This window comes from Emys orbicularis, chromosome 6, assembly GCF_028017835.1.
Source record: "Emys orbicularis isolate rEmyOrb1 chromosome 6, rEmyOrb1.hap1, whole genome shotgun sequence".
In the NCBI taxonomy this organism is placed as follows: Eukaryota; Metazoa; Chordata; order Testudines; family Emydidae; genus Emys; species Emys orbicularis.
In genome coordinates this window covers 119,449,445-119,465,221 of record NC_088688.1, presented here as the reverse complement: position 1 = coordinate 119,465,221, position 15,777 = coordinate 119,449,445, and the positions used below count along the sequence as shown (strand labels likewise).

General features: G+C 44.1%; 1 protein-coding gene across 1 annotated transcript in view; it reads left to right on the top strand.

Annotated features, from left to right (window-relative positions):
• Nucleotides 1-15,534, top strand: part of MUSK (muscle associated receptor tyrosine kinase) — an 80,465-nt gene extending 64,931 nt beyond the window's left edge. Inside the window, exons 12-17 of the mRNA XM_065406635.1 lie at nt 1,290-1,378; nt 2,221-2,380; nt 3,617-3,800; nt 5,673-5,864; nt 12,160-12,308; nt 14,852-15,534. Coding sequence (XP_065262707.1) covers nt 1,290-1,378; nt 2,221-2,380; nt 3,617-3,800; nt 5,673-5,864; nt 12,160-12,308; nt 14,852-15,534 — 1,457 coding nt within the window. The remainder of the gene's footprint in view (nt 1-1,289; nt 1,379-2,220; nt 2,381-3,616; nt 3,801-5,672; nt 5,865-12,159; nt 12,309-14,851) is intronic.
• Nucleotides 15,535-15,777: the final 243 nt, after the last annotated feature.

The following is a 15,777-nucleotide window of genomic DNA, read 5'->3' as shown; positions in this document are numbered from 1 at the left end:
ATTTTCACGCGGCACTGCTGTGCGTCCCTGTTATGGCCTCTGTCCTTCATGGCCTTGGAGACCTTTTCTAATATTTTGCCATTTCGTTTACTGCTTCGGAGTTCGGCCAGCACTGATTCATCTCCCCATATGGCGAGCAGATCTCGTACCTCCCGTTCTGTCCATGCTGGAGCTCTTTTGCGATCCTGGGACTCCATCACGGTTACCTGTGCTGATGAGCTCTGCGTGGTCACCTGTGCTCTCCATGCTGGGCAAACAGGAAATGAAATTCAAAAGTTCGCTGGGCTTTTCCTGTCTACCTGGCCAGAGCATCTGAGTTGAGAGTGCTGTCCAGAGCAGTCACAATGAAGCACTGTGGGATAGCTCCCGGAGGCCAATAACGTCGAATTCCGTCCACACTAACCCAATTCCGACCCACTAAGGCCGATTTTATCGCTAATCCCCTCGTCGGAGGTGGAGTAAAGAAACCGGTTTAAAGGGCCCTTTAAGTCGAAAGAAAGGGCTTCGTCGTGTGAACGTGTCCAGGCTTAATTCGATTTAACGCGGCTAAAGTCGACCTAAACTCGTAGTGTAGACCAGGCCCCAGTGACTATTAGGGGGGCTTGTGCACCTTAATCCCTTACGTATTTTTGAAAATTTTCCCCTTCGTTCCTTAGAACCAACTCATTCTAATCAGATCAGCAAACCTTTTGATGTACAGGACAGTATTTAATTGTACAGTTCTAAAAGCTGTCCCTCTTTTTATTCTCAATTTTACAGGAAACAAGGAATAACTAATTTTATCTTCCGTGCAGCTTTGGTTACTAGATCTGCATATGAAACAACTAGAAAGATACTCTTAGGCTGTTTAGAGGGGTTCTGTGCTGCATTTTCTGTAACAGGAGGAGTGAATTGGATAGATGATGGACAGGATGGCTAGACTGGAATCTGAACTCACGTCACAATGGTGTAAACCTGGAATAACTCCACTAGCTCCTTTGGAGCTATCTAGACTTCTGTTCACACCATTGAATAGATTTTGAACTCAGCTCCACTAGCTCCTTTCCACCAGATTTACCTTTGTGGAGCTGAGTTCAAAATCTATTCAATGGTGTGAACAGAAGTCTAGATAGTCTCTTGATTGCAGACTAGCTGTCTGGACACCTTAATGTTCTCAAGGGTGTTTTTTTGCTTCTAATCTGCTGGTGTGGTCATTTACTCCTATTTTATGAAATAGTTTTTCCATTTTTGATTCACTGTGCCGCAGTCCATTGTCTCACTTCACTTGTTTAAATGGCCTTTTCCCACAGCAACTTGCTACAAAGGCAATGGCAGGTTCTACCAGGGTTCTGTCAATGTCACCACCTCGGGCATTCCTTGCCAGAAGTGGAGTGAACAGGTGAGCATCACTTTATTCAGAGCTACAGTCGGGGTTGGATTTATAGTCTAATGCTGGGATATCCAAAGGAGTCTAACAGCAACTCAGTGGAAGTTGGGCCGCTGCTCTAGAAAATCCTCTGAAAATCCCAGCCTAAGTATACTACCTTGGGTCTACAAGTCCACAGGGGAGTGGGGGCAAAGATGGCATCTGAGGAGCCAGCCATGTGCTAGGCATCTCCCCTGCATTAGAGCAACCTGAACTGGCTTACCCAAAGGGGTATTATGGCAGTTGCAGATCAACTGGGCAGCTCTTCCTCGGTCCCTCGACCAGCATCAAGAAAGGGAGGATGGTGGCACAGAAGCCACAAGCTAGCTGCGTGCTGCTGAAGAATCTGCCTTCACTGGGGCAATCATTCCCTGGCTGGCCCCTCAGGCTTAGTGGAGGAATCCCCCAGAAGCACAATAGACACACGATACAGGAGCCCATCTATTTAAGCAATTTTATTTTCCTGTAATATGTGCTAGTAATTGGAATAAAATCCCACCTATTGAAAACAATACCGAGATGGCCAGCAAATTACTTAGGCCCTGTTTAGACGCTTAATTCTCATGGAAATCAAGAGGAGCTAAGTGCCTAAATATCTTGGAGGATCGGGGCCTCAGAGACAGAAAGCCAGGGAAAGTGTGGTTAAAAGGTCAAGTGTGTTAGCATTTCACCCTCATGGCCGCCCCCTCGCAAGATGCAGATGTCACATGTTTCTTGGCAAGCTGTTGCAGACTTGCAGCCATCAGCTGTTTCTAAAGACATCAGGAAGAAGTGCACTCTAAAAATACTAAAGCTAACTTACTCCTTCCCACCAGGTACCCCATTTGCACAGAAGGACCCCTCAGGTTTTCCCAGAGCTGTCAAATGCAGAGAACTCTTGCCGTAATCCAGGAGGGGAAAACGAACGTCCCTGGTGTTACACAAAGGACCATTCTGTAAACTGGGAATACTGCAGTGTGCCTCTTTGTGGCGAGGGTAAGGGACAGCAGCTGACAACTTCTCATAGTAGCTGTTAGTTTTAGAACATTAAACATTGATCCACAAAACTGTTCAGGACCGTCATATCCCAATAGTTACCATGATAGTTCTGACAGTCATGCCGGTTTCTTTGGACTTCAGTGGGAACAGGATTTGGCCTTAATGTTCAGAGTGCTTTACAAACTAGCACATTCTCATAACAGCCTGATTGGTAGAGAAGGGGAGATGAAGATAGAAAAGAAGCAAAGTGACTTCTTGCCCAGGGCCATGGGAAATCCAGGTCAGAAGCAGGATTAAAATTTAGGAGTTCCTGCCTCCCAGTTTGGTGCCCAGGCACACATTTCTCTTATTCACAGCTGTCCGGATTTTAAATGACCATCACAAAAATAAGTGTATTGATCAAAATATACCTCAGCAAAGGCCATTTTCACTACTTCCATTTTCACTAAGCAGAGATCAGATGCATTGTAAGGCTCTAGTGAACCAAAGCTATGTCACTATAGCTGCACTTGAAAAGGAATGAAGGGAACAGCCTGACTTAGCTTTACTTTTAGTCTTGGCCATTACACGTAAAACCAACAGATTGCTAGCATAGCCCTGAAAGAGCTAAACCAATGCTTATATTTATATTCATGATGCTTTTTGAAAGATATACTTAAACTAAAAAGAAGTTTAAATACATTTGTACCTATCAGATTTTTTCCCCACCACTTTTATTACTTTGATTCTTACCAAAGTTATTGGCATAAAAAGGGGGCTTCTTCCTTCCAAACGGCCTTCTCCTGTATGATCCAGCTGTGAAGTCATACTGCTGAATTTGTAGACATCACAATAATTACCATGACTACTGGACGTCAGAAGTATCCTTTAACAAAAACAGTCAACTTGTGGAACTCCTTGCCTGAGGAGGTTGTGAAGGCTAGGACTATAACAGGGTTTAAAAGAGAACTGGATAAATTCATGGAGGTTAAGTCCATTAATGGCTATTAGCCAGGACGGGTAAGGAATGGTGTCCCTAGCCTCTGTTTGTCAGAGGGTGGAGATGGATGGCAGGAGAGAGATCACTTGATCATTACCTGTTAGGTTCACTCCCTCTGGGGCACCTGGCATTGGCCACTGTCGGTAGACAGGATACTGAGCTAGATGGACCTTTGGTCTGACCCAGGGCGGCCGTTCTTATAAGTTCCGTAGAATTTAAGAGGGATGGAATCATTGTTTTTGTTTTCATTGCAGTGTCCATACCATCAGGAACAAAAAAACCAAGTGTAGAAACTCCCAATCTCCCTTCTTCTTTCTCCCCTACCTACTCCATGACTGTCATCATTGCCATCATCTCCAGCTTTGCATTGATAGTGATTCTCATTATCATTGCTCTTGTTTGCTGCCGAAGGCGAAAACAATGGAAAAACAAAAAGAGGTAAGCCCTAGAGATCTATAAATAAAGATTTGTTCCAGCAAATACAGCTTTGATATGGGGCTTGGAATGGACATTCCAGTACTCGCTAAATTCAAATGTCTGTTTCAACTCTTAAGGTCGATAGGGCAAAGGGAAATATTAGATTGGAAACTCTTTGGGACAGGGATGTGTCTTTATACGTCTGTTCATTATTTAGCACCCTGGGGCTCCAATCCTAACTGGACCCTCTGGGCACTATTAATACATTAATAACAACAAATAATGCAGGCCAAAAATTCTCATGTTCTTCCATGAGACCTCGAAATCAGGACAAAAGGTTGGTGCATGTCTAGTGCTTCAGCTTTCCATCACTTTTCCCGTTGAGGATAGCAATGTTTCATTTTGAATTCTCATCACACTAAACCAAGAAACTGGTGACTTATATCCCGTACGACTAAGAAAATCACATGAACAGTAGCAAAGTTCATAACTACATAGGACCTCATGTAACCTGAGGGATCACTTGACAAAGACATCTGGAAACATGTGTGTGCGATTAACATTCTGAATAGCAAACAATTGTTCTGGTTTCTCAGGCAATTAACAGATTCGAGAATGAGTTCAAGTTTAGCTTAGAATGTAAGGACATACTATCCTAGGCCATTCCTAGACAATCTAGATGTAGGAAACTTTCCTCCTTGGGGAGATTAGATGTGAAGTATTCAGTAGATATTTAGACATTGTTAAGAACTGAATGGTCAAAGGGAATTAAAAAGGAGCAACTCCAGCCCTATCCCCTTCCAATAAAACAAAAACAAAACAAAAGGAGACTCTTAATGAAATTTCTTCTGTTCCCAAGCATTATGCTACAAACTCTTAATGGCGAGACTTTAGTCAAAATATAAAAAGTTATCTGGACAAGAATATGGTTGAAAATAATATTTGAGGGTTTTCTCCCTCCTCAAAACCCTCATGCCCTTAAAGCAAATTCCTTAGCCCCAACCCTACTGTTTGTGGTTAACAGCCTGCACTGTGTGTGGAACAGGCCAGAAAAGAATTTTTCCAGCCACTAGATTCCTTCAATTGTCAAAAACTGAAAGGACGCTGTTTTTTGAAAAGTGTAACTTTGCAGAGTGCTCTGCTGAGGGGTGAGAATAATGTTTGCAGGGTATCACTACTTTTTGCTATAGGTCCTCATGTGTTAGATCTCCTTTCTCTATATTGTTGCCCCAGATTACTGACTGAGGCCCTGCAAACTCTTAATCACATGAGTAATCCTGGTTCACATGGGTAGTTCCGTTGCAACTGCTCATGGAAGCACTACTCTTGTACCCAATGGCCCCCGACCTGGCAGACCAACCTACTTAGCCTAGATCCCTGGAAATAACAGGCAAACTGGAAATGTCCCAGAAACAACAATACAATGTCATGAGACACACAGTAGTGCACAACTGGTAAGAAGGGGGCAGGTCGCAAAATGCCCAGGCTGGCACATTGTACACTTGACAGGCACATATCCCCGTGTTAAGGGGCACCACGCTCACCCATCTGGGACACTTCCCACACGTAGTTCCACAAGGGCATACGGGGCTGAAAATGAGGATGTTGGCATGGTGGGAGCAAAGAGGCAGAACATGTATTCAGGGCATGCTATGGCCTGGCAGCTATTTTCATAGATAATCACTACTCCAGCAGCAGGGCAGGTGGGCTGTCTGGGCAAGGCTGGCAAGCCACTCTGTATGGTATGAAGAGGCCCTGTGGACAGTCTTTCTGCACCTCCCTTTTCCAGCCTTGCAGAGTCAAGCCACAAATGAGATGAACAAAATGTTCACTCCTGACATAGTACCCTACTATGCTCTAACCCACTGATCATTTCCTTATCCATCATTTCAGGGAGTCACAGGCACCAGCGCTAACCACTCTTCCATCAGAGCTCCTACTGGACAGACTTCATCCTAACCCCATGTATCAGCGCATACCCCTTCTCCTGAATCCTAAATTACTCAGCCTGGAATACCCAAGAAACAATATTGAATACGTGAGAGATATTGGAGAAGGAGCGTTTGGAAGGGTCTTTCAAGCAAGGTAAGTGTCCTGCTAGCAAGTGCTCCTTAATACTGATACCCGGAAGACATTAACATCTGGCTAGAGTTCTGGTAGCAGGAAAATGTTTGTTCGTTTAATCCAACTGACATGGAGAAATTAATTGTTCTAACCAGAATGAAATATATGTGTGAAAGCGTGACAAAACTAATTATAAAAACTAGGCTAATTTACTCCTGTTTCCCACTTTCGATTGTTATTTGGTAAAACATTGTCACAAACGTTCATAGTCGTCTTCTGTATATTAGACAGAGTGTCTTGCTTATTCCTGTTAATCCAGCTGAATGTGGCAGCTAAGTTTATGATGCATTCAGGAAAATAAGAATTTTGCTTGTTTTTACTGCGACTAGTCCATTGTGAATTTTTCAAATTTTCCCAGGATTTCATGTTTGTTTAAGATGTTGGTACATGGTAGCCAGCATTTAAAAAAAAAATCAACATTTGCTAGTAGTTACCCCCCTACTGCTATCTGTGATCCTGCAGTTAGGCCCTGATCCTGCAAAAATACCCTTACTTGCTTAGCGGGTCCTTATTCCTGAAATTGACAACAGTTTTTCCTATTTGCCAGGAGACCGGGTCATAGGCAGTCCTAGTGGTCAGAGCAGGAGTCAGGCCTAGTGATCAGAGTCCACATGCCCAAGAGAGTCAGAGTCAGAGTCAGGAATCAGAGCTGAGGGTCAGAACCAGAATCAGAGTCTGAATGCCAGGGCCAAGGATCAAGACAGAACTGGAGTCAGGAATCAGAGCCGAGGCTCAGAAATGGGTTACCAGGAATCAGGGAAAGCAGGAGCAGGGCTGGTTCTGAGGCAGGAGTAAGGCTGGGACAGGATGAAAACAAGGCTGGGTGCGTAGGATCTGGACTGGAGCCGTGGAAGAGTAGAGCAAGAGCAGGGCTTGGTGAGACACAAGCAGAGGGAGGCAGAGAGTCCCTGAGCATGTGCATTGAGCAGCCAGCAAGCTACTGCTGCTGCTGGGCTTAAGAACTGGCCTGCTGGCTTCCTCAGCCAGGCAGGCTGGGCTGTCCGTCAGGCATTCTAGCTGGCTCGTCAGGGTGTCAGGAACACTGAGCAGGCACAGTTGCGGGGCCTTACTCCTGGCACTATTCTGAATTCAAGGAATTAAGAACCAATCCTGTTCCTATTGACTGCCGTGGGAGCAGAGGGCAGTCACTACTTTGCAGGTGAAAGACCATAAATCATGAGCAGTGAGGAAAAGGCTCACGTACGTTATGAGTGAAGCAGGGAAGATAAAAGGATAGAAATCGTATCCCAGTGCTAGTTCTCATGGATATGAATTACTCTGAAATGTTTTCCAGTATTAGTTTCTCTAAATGTTTTCAACAATTTACAGTCAGGATTTTCAAAAGAATTCCAAATTTGCTCAATTAAACCTCCATTGGCTGCAGCGGAGCTTGTGGTACACCTGCTTTGCCATCAGTGGAGTAAGATTAGGCCAGTGATGAGCAGTTTTGAAAATCCCACCCCAGAATTGCCGAAAGGAAGTGGAAAGGCTGCAGTGTGTTTTGGCTCCCTTTCCTCTTTTCACGGTTAATTTCAGTGATGTGCTTGTTACTTGGGACGCCTCTGCAGGATGGAACATGACTGGCTAATGAGGTTATATGTGGAATTGTATGAGAGAGAGAGAAACAAAATGAACATAAACAATGTACCTGCTCCTCAGCATGGACATGCGCCCACAAACCTTACTTATGGGACTAGTCTCATTGATTGGTAAGTCAAAGGAGTCCTCTTGCAAGAGCAGACATTTTAAAGGTAATAGTATGATAATACTTTGCACTGACATAGTCAGTTATACCACTGACAACTTTATTAGGAAATGAATTATGTAGTAGGTTAAATTTGTTAGAGTAAGGAAATACTTCTACTGGATGCGAGACATTTTTTGTCCCCCCCGAAGGGATATGAAGGAAGTGCACATTTATTTATACAGACAGTGTTAAAAATAACAGTTTAAAGGGCACACAGCAGCAAAATCACAGATGCTTAGCTTATGATTGACTGTTAGCTTTGATGGCTAAACTAGATGAGTTGAGTTTGAAGCAACAACAAAGCACATGGGACCAGATTAAAAACTGTACGCCGGATGCCAAGTGCCACTCTGATGAGGCAAAGCAGCCCTACATGCAGTGTATCTGGCTAGCTAAACCGAACACACTGGTGAATATAGCCCATCATTTTATTTCATACTGGGTAAAATTCACATCTATGCAGACAGGCAGCACAAGGACTATGCCCCACTTAAGACCACTTGAGCTCTATTTTGAGGGTATAGGCCAGGGATCGGCAACCTTTGGCCCATGGCCCGCCAGGGTAAGCCCCCTGGCAGGCCGGGCTGGTTTGTTTACCTGTCACATCGGCAGGTTTGGCTGATCGCGGCTCCCACTGGCCGCGGTTCGCTGCTCCACGCCAATGGGGGTGGCAGGAAGCGGCAGCCAGCACATCCCTCGGCCTACGCCGCTTCCCACAACCCCCATTGGCCTGGGACAGCGAACCGCGGCCAGTGGGAGCCGCGATCAGCTGAATCTGCGGACGCGGCAGGTAAACAAACCGGCCCGGCCTGCCAGGTTGCCGATCCCTGGTATAGGCTATCCCTCTGCACAGGGGTGAAGTTGACCCAAACAGAAAGGCACCTATACAAGGCAATTCAAACCCTACTTAAGCTGTGTGTTAAGTGAGCCTTAAATGGTATATAGATCTTTACGTAGGCCCTATTGACTTGGGTGAATTCTATCCATGGTGAATTTCCTCAGAATAATCCTCATCCCACCAGATTCCCACCTGTAATTTTCACTGCATTTTGCAATTCCTTTAAATAGAAAGTTTTTAAGCGATGCTTAAAGAGAACCAGAAAAGAGCGTGATGTGTATGAACACAAAATAGAAAGGTACTGTGCTTTGGGAACTACTGTTGGCCTTGGCTTGATGGAGAAGCTCCAGCCATCCTGATTTCTGAATGGGTTTCCTCCATATTGTTGGTGTTATCCGCTCACCTCGCAGCTTCATCAAGAAAGCCTCAGAAGCCGAGCATTTCCTGGGCAAAGGTTCGCAGTTGGCATTGCTGCACAGGGTTGGTGAATAAAAAAAAAAAAAGATGGTTCTGTTAGCTTCCAATACTGCCAGGATGGAGCACTCAAGCTACCACATGAGAAATAATCTTTCCGTTCTCAGAAAGAAAATTAGATTCACTGGCCTATGTATGTTAATGGATGCCTCAGAGTAAATTTAGTAAGCCTCTTATTTCTCCTTGTATAATATTTCATCCCTGTAAACATAATTCTACACACCGTGCCAATAACCTCTTTGCCAGTTGGCTTCCTTAAAATTCTGATTCACTGTTTACTTATTCTTGGGTGAAGCAGCATGTCAGGACAGGAAGTGACTGGCTGTTATTTACTGGCTCCCTCTGAACGTTCTTAATACAAATGGCAGCCTGTCTCCTGCAGTGGGAATTGAGGATGTAACAAGTTACCGTCACATCTGTCTTAAGATCAAGATCAGTAGCCAGGCTCACATAAGCAAAGCTGGGGCCAGCTCAAGACCTCCTAATAAAAGTAGTTTTGAGCATTATTTTATGCATCGTTGACACTCCTCTTATAGCTCTCAAACCACATGATTCTACATAGATCAGCATGCAGCTGCCTCCTTCAGTTTGAGCTCAGCGGCCATGGCCCAGCATATTTAACAGATCATCTAAAACTCTGGGATTAAGACCATGGTCAACAACTGCACTCCTCAGGCACAATAGACCTTGCTACCATAAGGGCAGACGTAGCTCCTGAGTCCGTCTGTGTGGGTAACTCTGTTTCCATTACTGGTCAGTTCTTTGTGCTGGTTGTCAACTATGAGCTAAATTCTTCAGCTATGAACCACATCCTATCCTGTGCTGCTCAGATGCATAGTGGGCAGAAGGCATAGACAGCTTCCTCCACCCCATACACTGTCGTGCACTGGCAGCATAACATTTAATCCAAGCACTGGAGAGACATGTACTAGCAAAAACATCAGATGATGCAACCTGGTCCCAGGAGGAAATAATCTATTGGTTAGGAGGCCTGCAATTTTCAGCCCTGGAAACTGAACTCCTTTGTTTAATATTAAAACAAGTCATTTCCGAATACTGCCCTGGAAAGAGCACTCTGTGGATTAAAGGGCTCGGTTGCTATACCTCTCTGCTAAAACTGTTAACAAAGACACCAATTAGTTCCAAATCATGGTGATTTTTGCAATATAGATACTTGTCTGCTAAGAACTTGCTCAGCATGAAATTCATAGAATATCAGGGTTGGAAGGGACCTCAGGAGGTCATCTAGTCTAACCCACTGCTCAAAGCAGGACCAATCCCCAAATGGCCCCCCTCAAGGATTGAACTCATAATCTTGGGTTTAGTAGGCCAATGCTCAAACCACTGAGCTATCCTTCCTCCTAACCCTCCTACAAAGCTCATGCACTGCTTAGGTCCCACTTAATTTACACTTTCAGGATTTAAGAGGTACCTAGGCTTATTGCCAGCCTCTGCACCGGGGTGAATTTCTCACTCAAAAGAACACCATGTGAAACCTGTGTTGCCTCTTATTTCTGTTCCCTATAAACCCTTCTAGGCTTTTGATCAGGTGTAATGAACCCTGGATACTAATCAGAAGAGGTGAGCCCCCTGATCTTTCTTACACTCACATTATCTATCAATAACTACAGATCACTTTCTCAAGCACCGAAACATGTGCCACTGACTGGTACATGAAAAGAGTATTGTCCCTAATAGCACAGTAGAAGTTCCGATACCCACCAGAAGGCACAAATGGCATTTTGCTTTAAAGGCGGCAATTGTAGAGAAAATGAAGAATCAGTTTTATTGCTCCTAGGTTCTGGATCTCAACAGACAAACTTTTCAGCTGTAATACTGGCTTGCCTTGGGAGATTTCTTTTTAGATGGGCATTTTGCCCTTCTGTGACATTTGACAATGATGTGACATTTACAGTAGCCAAGTGCATCTGTTGCAATGCCATCAGTCTGCAGTAGGTGACAAGGAAACTGGAAGTTTGCTTTGGAAACTAGAACCTCTCATGGCTACTGAACGGTAAAATAACCTGACACTTAAGCAGTGGAGGATCAGCAGGTCAGGCGTAGTAACAGAATTCACAAATGGATGCTACCTTTTATAGGCATTAGATGGCTACATCCAGGAACTGTGTTATAATGCTGAAGGCATGGCTTCCATATCTCCATGGGTAGGAATTACCTAGAGTAACAAAATGTACACCGTTCCCATAGGTTTGACATCCCTAAGTCTTTGGCAAGCTCAGGACCCAGCATCTGTAATTAAAAGTGTTAAGGGAAGAGTGCCCCATGGATAAGAAAAATATTTATATCACAGTGGTGGCTAGAGGCTCCGACTCAGAAAAAGGCCTCAACGAGAGGCCCTGTAGCCTAGTGGATTGGGCACTGGACTGGGACTTAGGAATCCCAGGTTCTGCTATTAGTCTGCCAGGCAAGTTACAGCACCACCATGTGCCTCAGTTTCCTCTATCTGTGAAATGGGGATACCGGCCTCCTTTGTAAAGTGCTTTGAGATCTGAAGATGAAAAGGGCTATGTAACAATATTGTTACTGATGCTGCACTAAGTGACAAGACAGTGATTTTCCCTAAGTGCCAAAGCAGGTCAGTGACAGAACTGGAAATGGAGCCCAACTCTCCTGACTCCCAGCCTCATGATCTTTCTCCTAAGCCATGCAGCCTCCCAAGCTGTAGAAATCTTCCATTTATAGCATGTTACAACAGCTGTTCCTGGGCAGGCTTGTAAGCAAGCAAAGCTCAGCAAATGCTACTGTCCTCTCAAAAGGTAGAGCTGGCAAAATGTGCAGGACTGACTAAAGGGGGTTTAAAGTCCTCAGATACCCACAGAACAGACACAACAAAGGCAGCAATAGCACCACCTTTCCCACACACTGACCATGTGTCTTACACTCCTGCGAAGGAGGAGTCACCTCTAAAGGTGAGGTGGGTTTGATTTTCATGCTCCTTCAGTCCTTGCCCTCTCCTGAGATTGCCCAACAAGGCTGCAAAATAATTCCACTTGTGGGTCACTGTTTTGAGACCCCTTCCCCAATCCCGGCTTTTTTTTGTCTGGGATTTCTAATGGGAAATGGGGCTAACATTGTGTGTGTGTGTGTGTGCGCGCGCACGTGCGCGTGCGTGTGCGCGCACGTTTGCGCAAGTGCAATACCGCTCGTCCTATTTAGAAATGTTCTCTTTCTCCTAGGGCTCCTGGATTGCTTTCTTCTGAGCCATTCACAATGGTGGCAGTGAAAATGCTAAAGGAAGAAGCTTCAGCAGACATGCAGGCTGATTTCCAGAGGGAGGCGGCTCTCATGGCAGAATTTGATCACCCAAATATCGTCAAACTGTTAGGTACAAAAACAAAATGCTACGCTCTTGGGGTATGATTTTTCCAGGAATCCATTTGTCGTCATTTTGGGTCTAAATTTTCAAAAACGTCATGCACCTAAAGTTGCACGCACAGGATTTGCAGTTATATGGAAATTGCAAATTAAGCAATGGGCAACTGAAATTTGCTTTTGGCAAGGCCCTAGGTTTTTTTGTTTGTTTTTTGGTACATGCCATTGCATGTTTTTTGCATTCTCTATTGGCACACGTTTGAATATTTAGCTCTAATGCCATTTTTGTTACACTGAGGCAGACTAATTTTCATATATGGCCATCTAAATAAGAACCAAATCCTGCAGTGGGATTCAAGCATCATCACTTACGTTAGTCTCTGTATCTCTTTGTTAAGACTCTTAACACAGACACCAGTTAGTTCCAAATTATGGTGATTTTTGCAATATGGATATGATGCTAAGAACTGGACTCAAACCACTGAGTCAATTCACTCAGGGTGAAACTCACTGTTGGGCACAGGGAGACTACAGGCCAGTACATACACATTTTTCTGCCTGCAGTTGAAAGATGTGGGTGACAATCTGATTGCTTACACCTTGGCTGTATGTACAAATGAACTGGCTAGAGATGCATTTACTCAGAATTGCTATTCATTTTGCGGGCGCAAAACGGTGGGTGCTAATTTTGAGTGCACAGATTGTCTGTTACTCATATGGCTCCCATGATTGTGTTGCCTGAATACCTCATTGAGTCTTTAAAAATAGAAACAACAAGAATAGTGTCTCTCTCCTCCTCCCCCTTGGCAGACTGTCTGAAAATAGCTTGATAAATTTATTGAGTTTCTTAGAGGGAACCACCTCCATGGTGGACTAATGGGGGGGTCCCGTGTCATTCTTTCATGAAGAAATCTGACCACAAGAATTTTATCCTTGCAAACGTCATCTTTCAGCTGTGGTAGAGGTCATTAACCAATGCCATCAGATGGTTCTTCTGTAAACTCCCTGAAGGTAGATTTGGCCTTTGTCATGTAGTAATCAAATCTCCATTCATATCAATAGGAACATTTTCAGGGAAAGTTATCCATAGTGCAGGAATTCTGTTAGGCAATCTGGTTTCATGAAAGCTGACCTGACAATATGTACTTGAGCAACAGAAAAGAGGAACAGGAAGTGCCCTAAATTAGAATCAACTTTTTGTTTATTGTTAACACATTGGATAAATTTGGAAAGGCCAAAGATACAGGAATTAACCGGTTTTATATTGCAAGGGTGTGAGGAAATGAACACTATTTGACCTATAAACCTTTCACATTGCTTTTCTCGCCAGAACCAGATGTTATCACGTTGGGAAATGTCTGTTCTTTCTCTGTCATTGGCAAGAATTTCATATTTCACAATAAGCCATATCATTGACTGTTCTGAATGGCAGTCATAAGAAAGCAATTTGTGTACGATTTGAACACTGGCTGGTTGCACTGGTTTTCAGTGGCTGGCAAGCAGCAGAATACTGGTAATGCTCGTGTCTTTTTGGCCAGCTTTAAAATTGGTTTAATATTGTTATTTATTGAGTAAAACTGTGTGAATAATTTGGAAATCTATTAATTGAATAATTGGTTCATTCATTTAATGTTGAAAAAACAAAAACACAGAATAAAGAATCTAGAGACAGATCTTCAAAAATGCCCAGCATCCGGTAGTGACCATTGAGAATAATAGCTGTTTATTGTAATAATAGCAAAACCTTGCCCTCCATAAATAATAATTCCCTTTCAAATTCAAAGGAATATTTGCTGATCATTTCTTGCATCTGACACCTAGCTCTTCTCATAATTACAATGCTTTTCTCTTTAAGACACAAAAGATACCCAGTACATTTTGATAGTATACTTGTCTCTATTTCACTCAGCTGGTTATGAATTTGTTTGAAAGAATAGTTATAACTCCCAAAGGAAAACACAAAATTAAGATATTAAATGTTTCACAGATATTTGTCTTAACACGGGAAACTTGCTTTTATTCCAGGATACACATCATAAGATATTTGGTGAAACAGCAGACATTGGTTGTGTGTACCTGAGTTGGGCAAAAATATAGTCTTTTATAAAGAAATGTCAAGGAAAACTTAGAATTTTTGGAAGGAGCACAGAAGCTTGGTTTAGGAAACTTCCACTATATTAGATTGTAAGCTCTTAGGGGGAGGGACTGTCTGTTTATTTTTGCCTTTGTACAGGGCCTATAGCACAATGGGGTCCATGGCGAAACTCCTATTAACATGACTTTGACCAAGATTTGGTTCTTAATCAAATGAAGGCATCCAATTTTTTTTATTTTGGGGTATCAGAGTAAATCAGCCAAGCACACTACATTTTTTCCCTCCCCTTGGAGTTCAACGTTAGAAGATTAACAAAGGCACAAAAAGTCAATGAAAGCCAGGGGGATTTGAGGGCCTAATTTGTATCTGTGCTTTTTAAAAATTTTCCTCTTCAGTTTTATTTCTGTTTTGTCATACCAAAAAAGAGACAAGACTGACTTGGTGTATTTTTTTGCTTTCAGGGGTGTGTGCTGTTGGGAAACCCATGTGTCTGCTGTTTGAATACATGGCTTACGGGGATCTCAATGAGTACCTGCGCACTCGCTCACCGCACAACCTCTGCAGCCTGAGCCACAGTAACCTTGACGCCAGGATCAGGCTCTCCAATCCCAACCCCCTCGCTCTGTGCTGCACCAATCAGCTCGGCATTGCCAAGCAGGTGGCTGCGGGCATGGCGTACCTCTCAGAGCGCAAGTTTGTGCATCGGGATTTGGCCACCAGGAATTGTTTGGTGGGCGAGAATAGGGTGGTAAAAATCGCTGACTTTGGCCTCTCCAGGAATATCTATTCAGCAGACTATTACAAAGCCAATGAAAACGATGCCATTCCCATACGCTGGATGCCCCCCGAATCCATATTCTACAACCGCTACACCACCGAGTCCGACGTGTGGGCCTACGGCGTGGTCCTGTGGGAGATTTTCTCCTATGGCATGCAACCCTATTATGGGATGGCTCACGAGGAGGTGATTTATTACGTGAGAGATGGCAACGTCCTCTCTTGCCCCGACGACTGCCCTTTGGAGCTCTACAACCTGATGCGCCTTTGCTGGAGCAAGCTGCCTTCTGACAGGCCCAGTTTCGCCAGCATCCATCGCATCCTGGAGCGTATATACGAGAGGGCAGTGGCTGCTATCCATGTCTGAGGTGCGTACTGCAGCATGACATTTCATCCTCATCCCATGCCGCTGGCCCACTCCTCAGTCACAACTCCCCAGCTGAACCCAAGGGGAGTTTTCTGAGTGAGGGCTGCAGGGTCGAGACCAGTATGTTTAATCTGCTAAGCCGAAAAGGTAAAGGGGAGAAACTGTACGTGCCAGATGGGACTCTGGGAGTGGTGGCCACATTAGAGGAGGGCAGTTTTGCTGAGAACAGAAGCATCTTGTTCA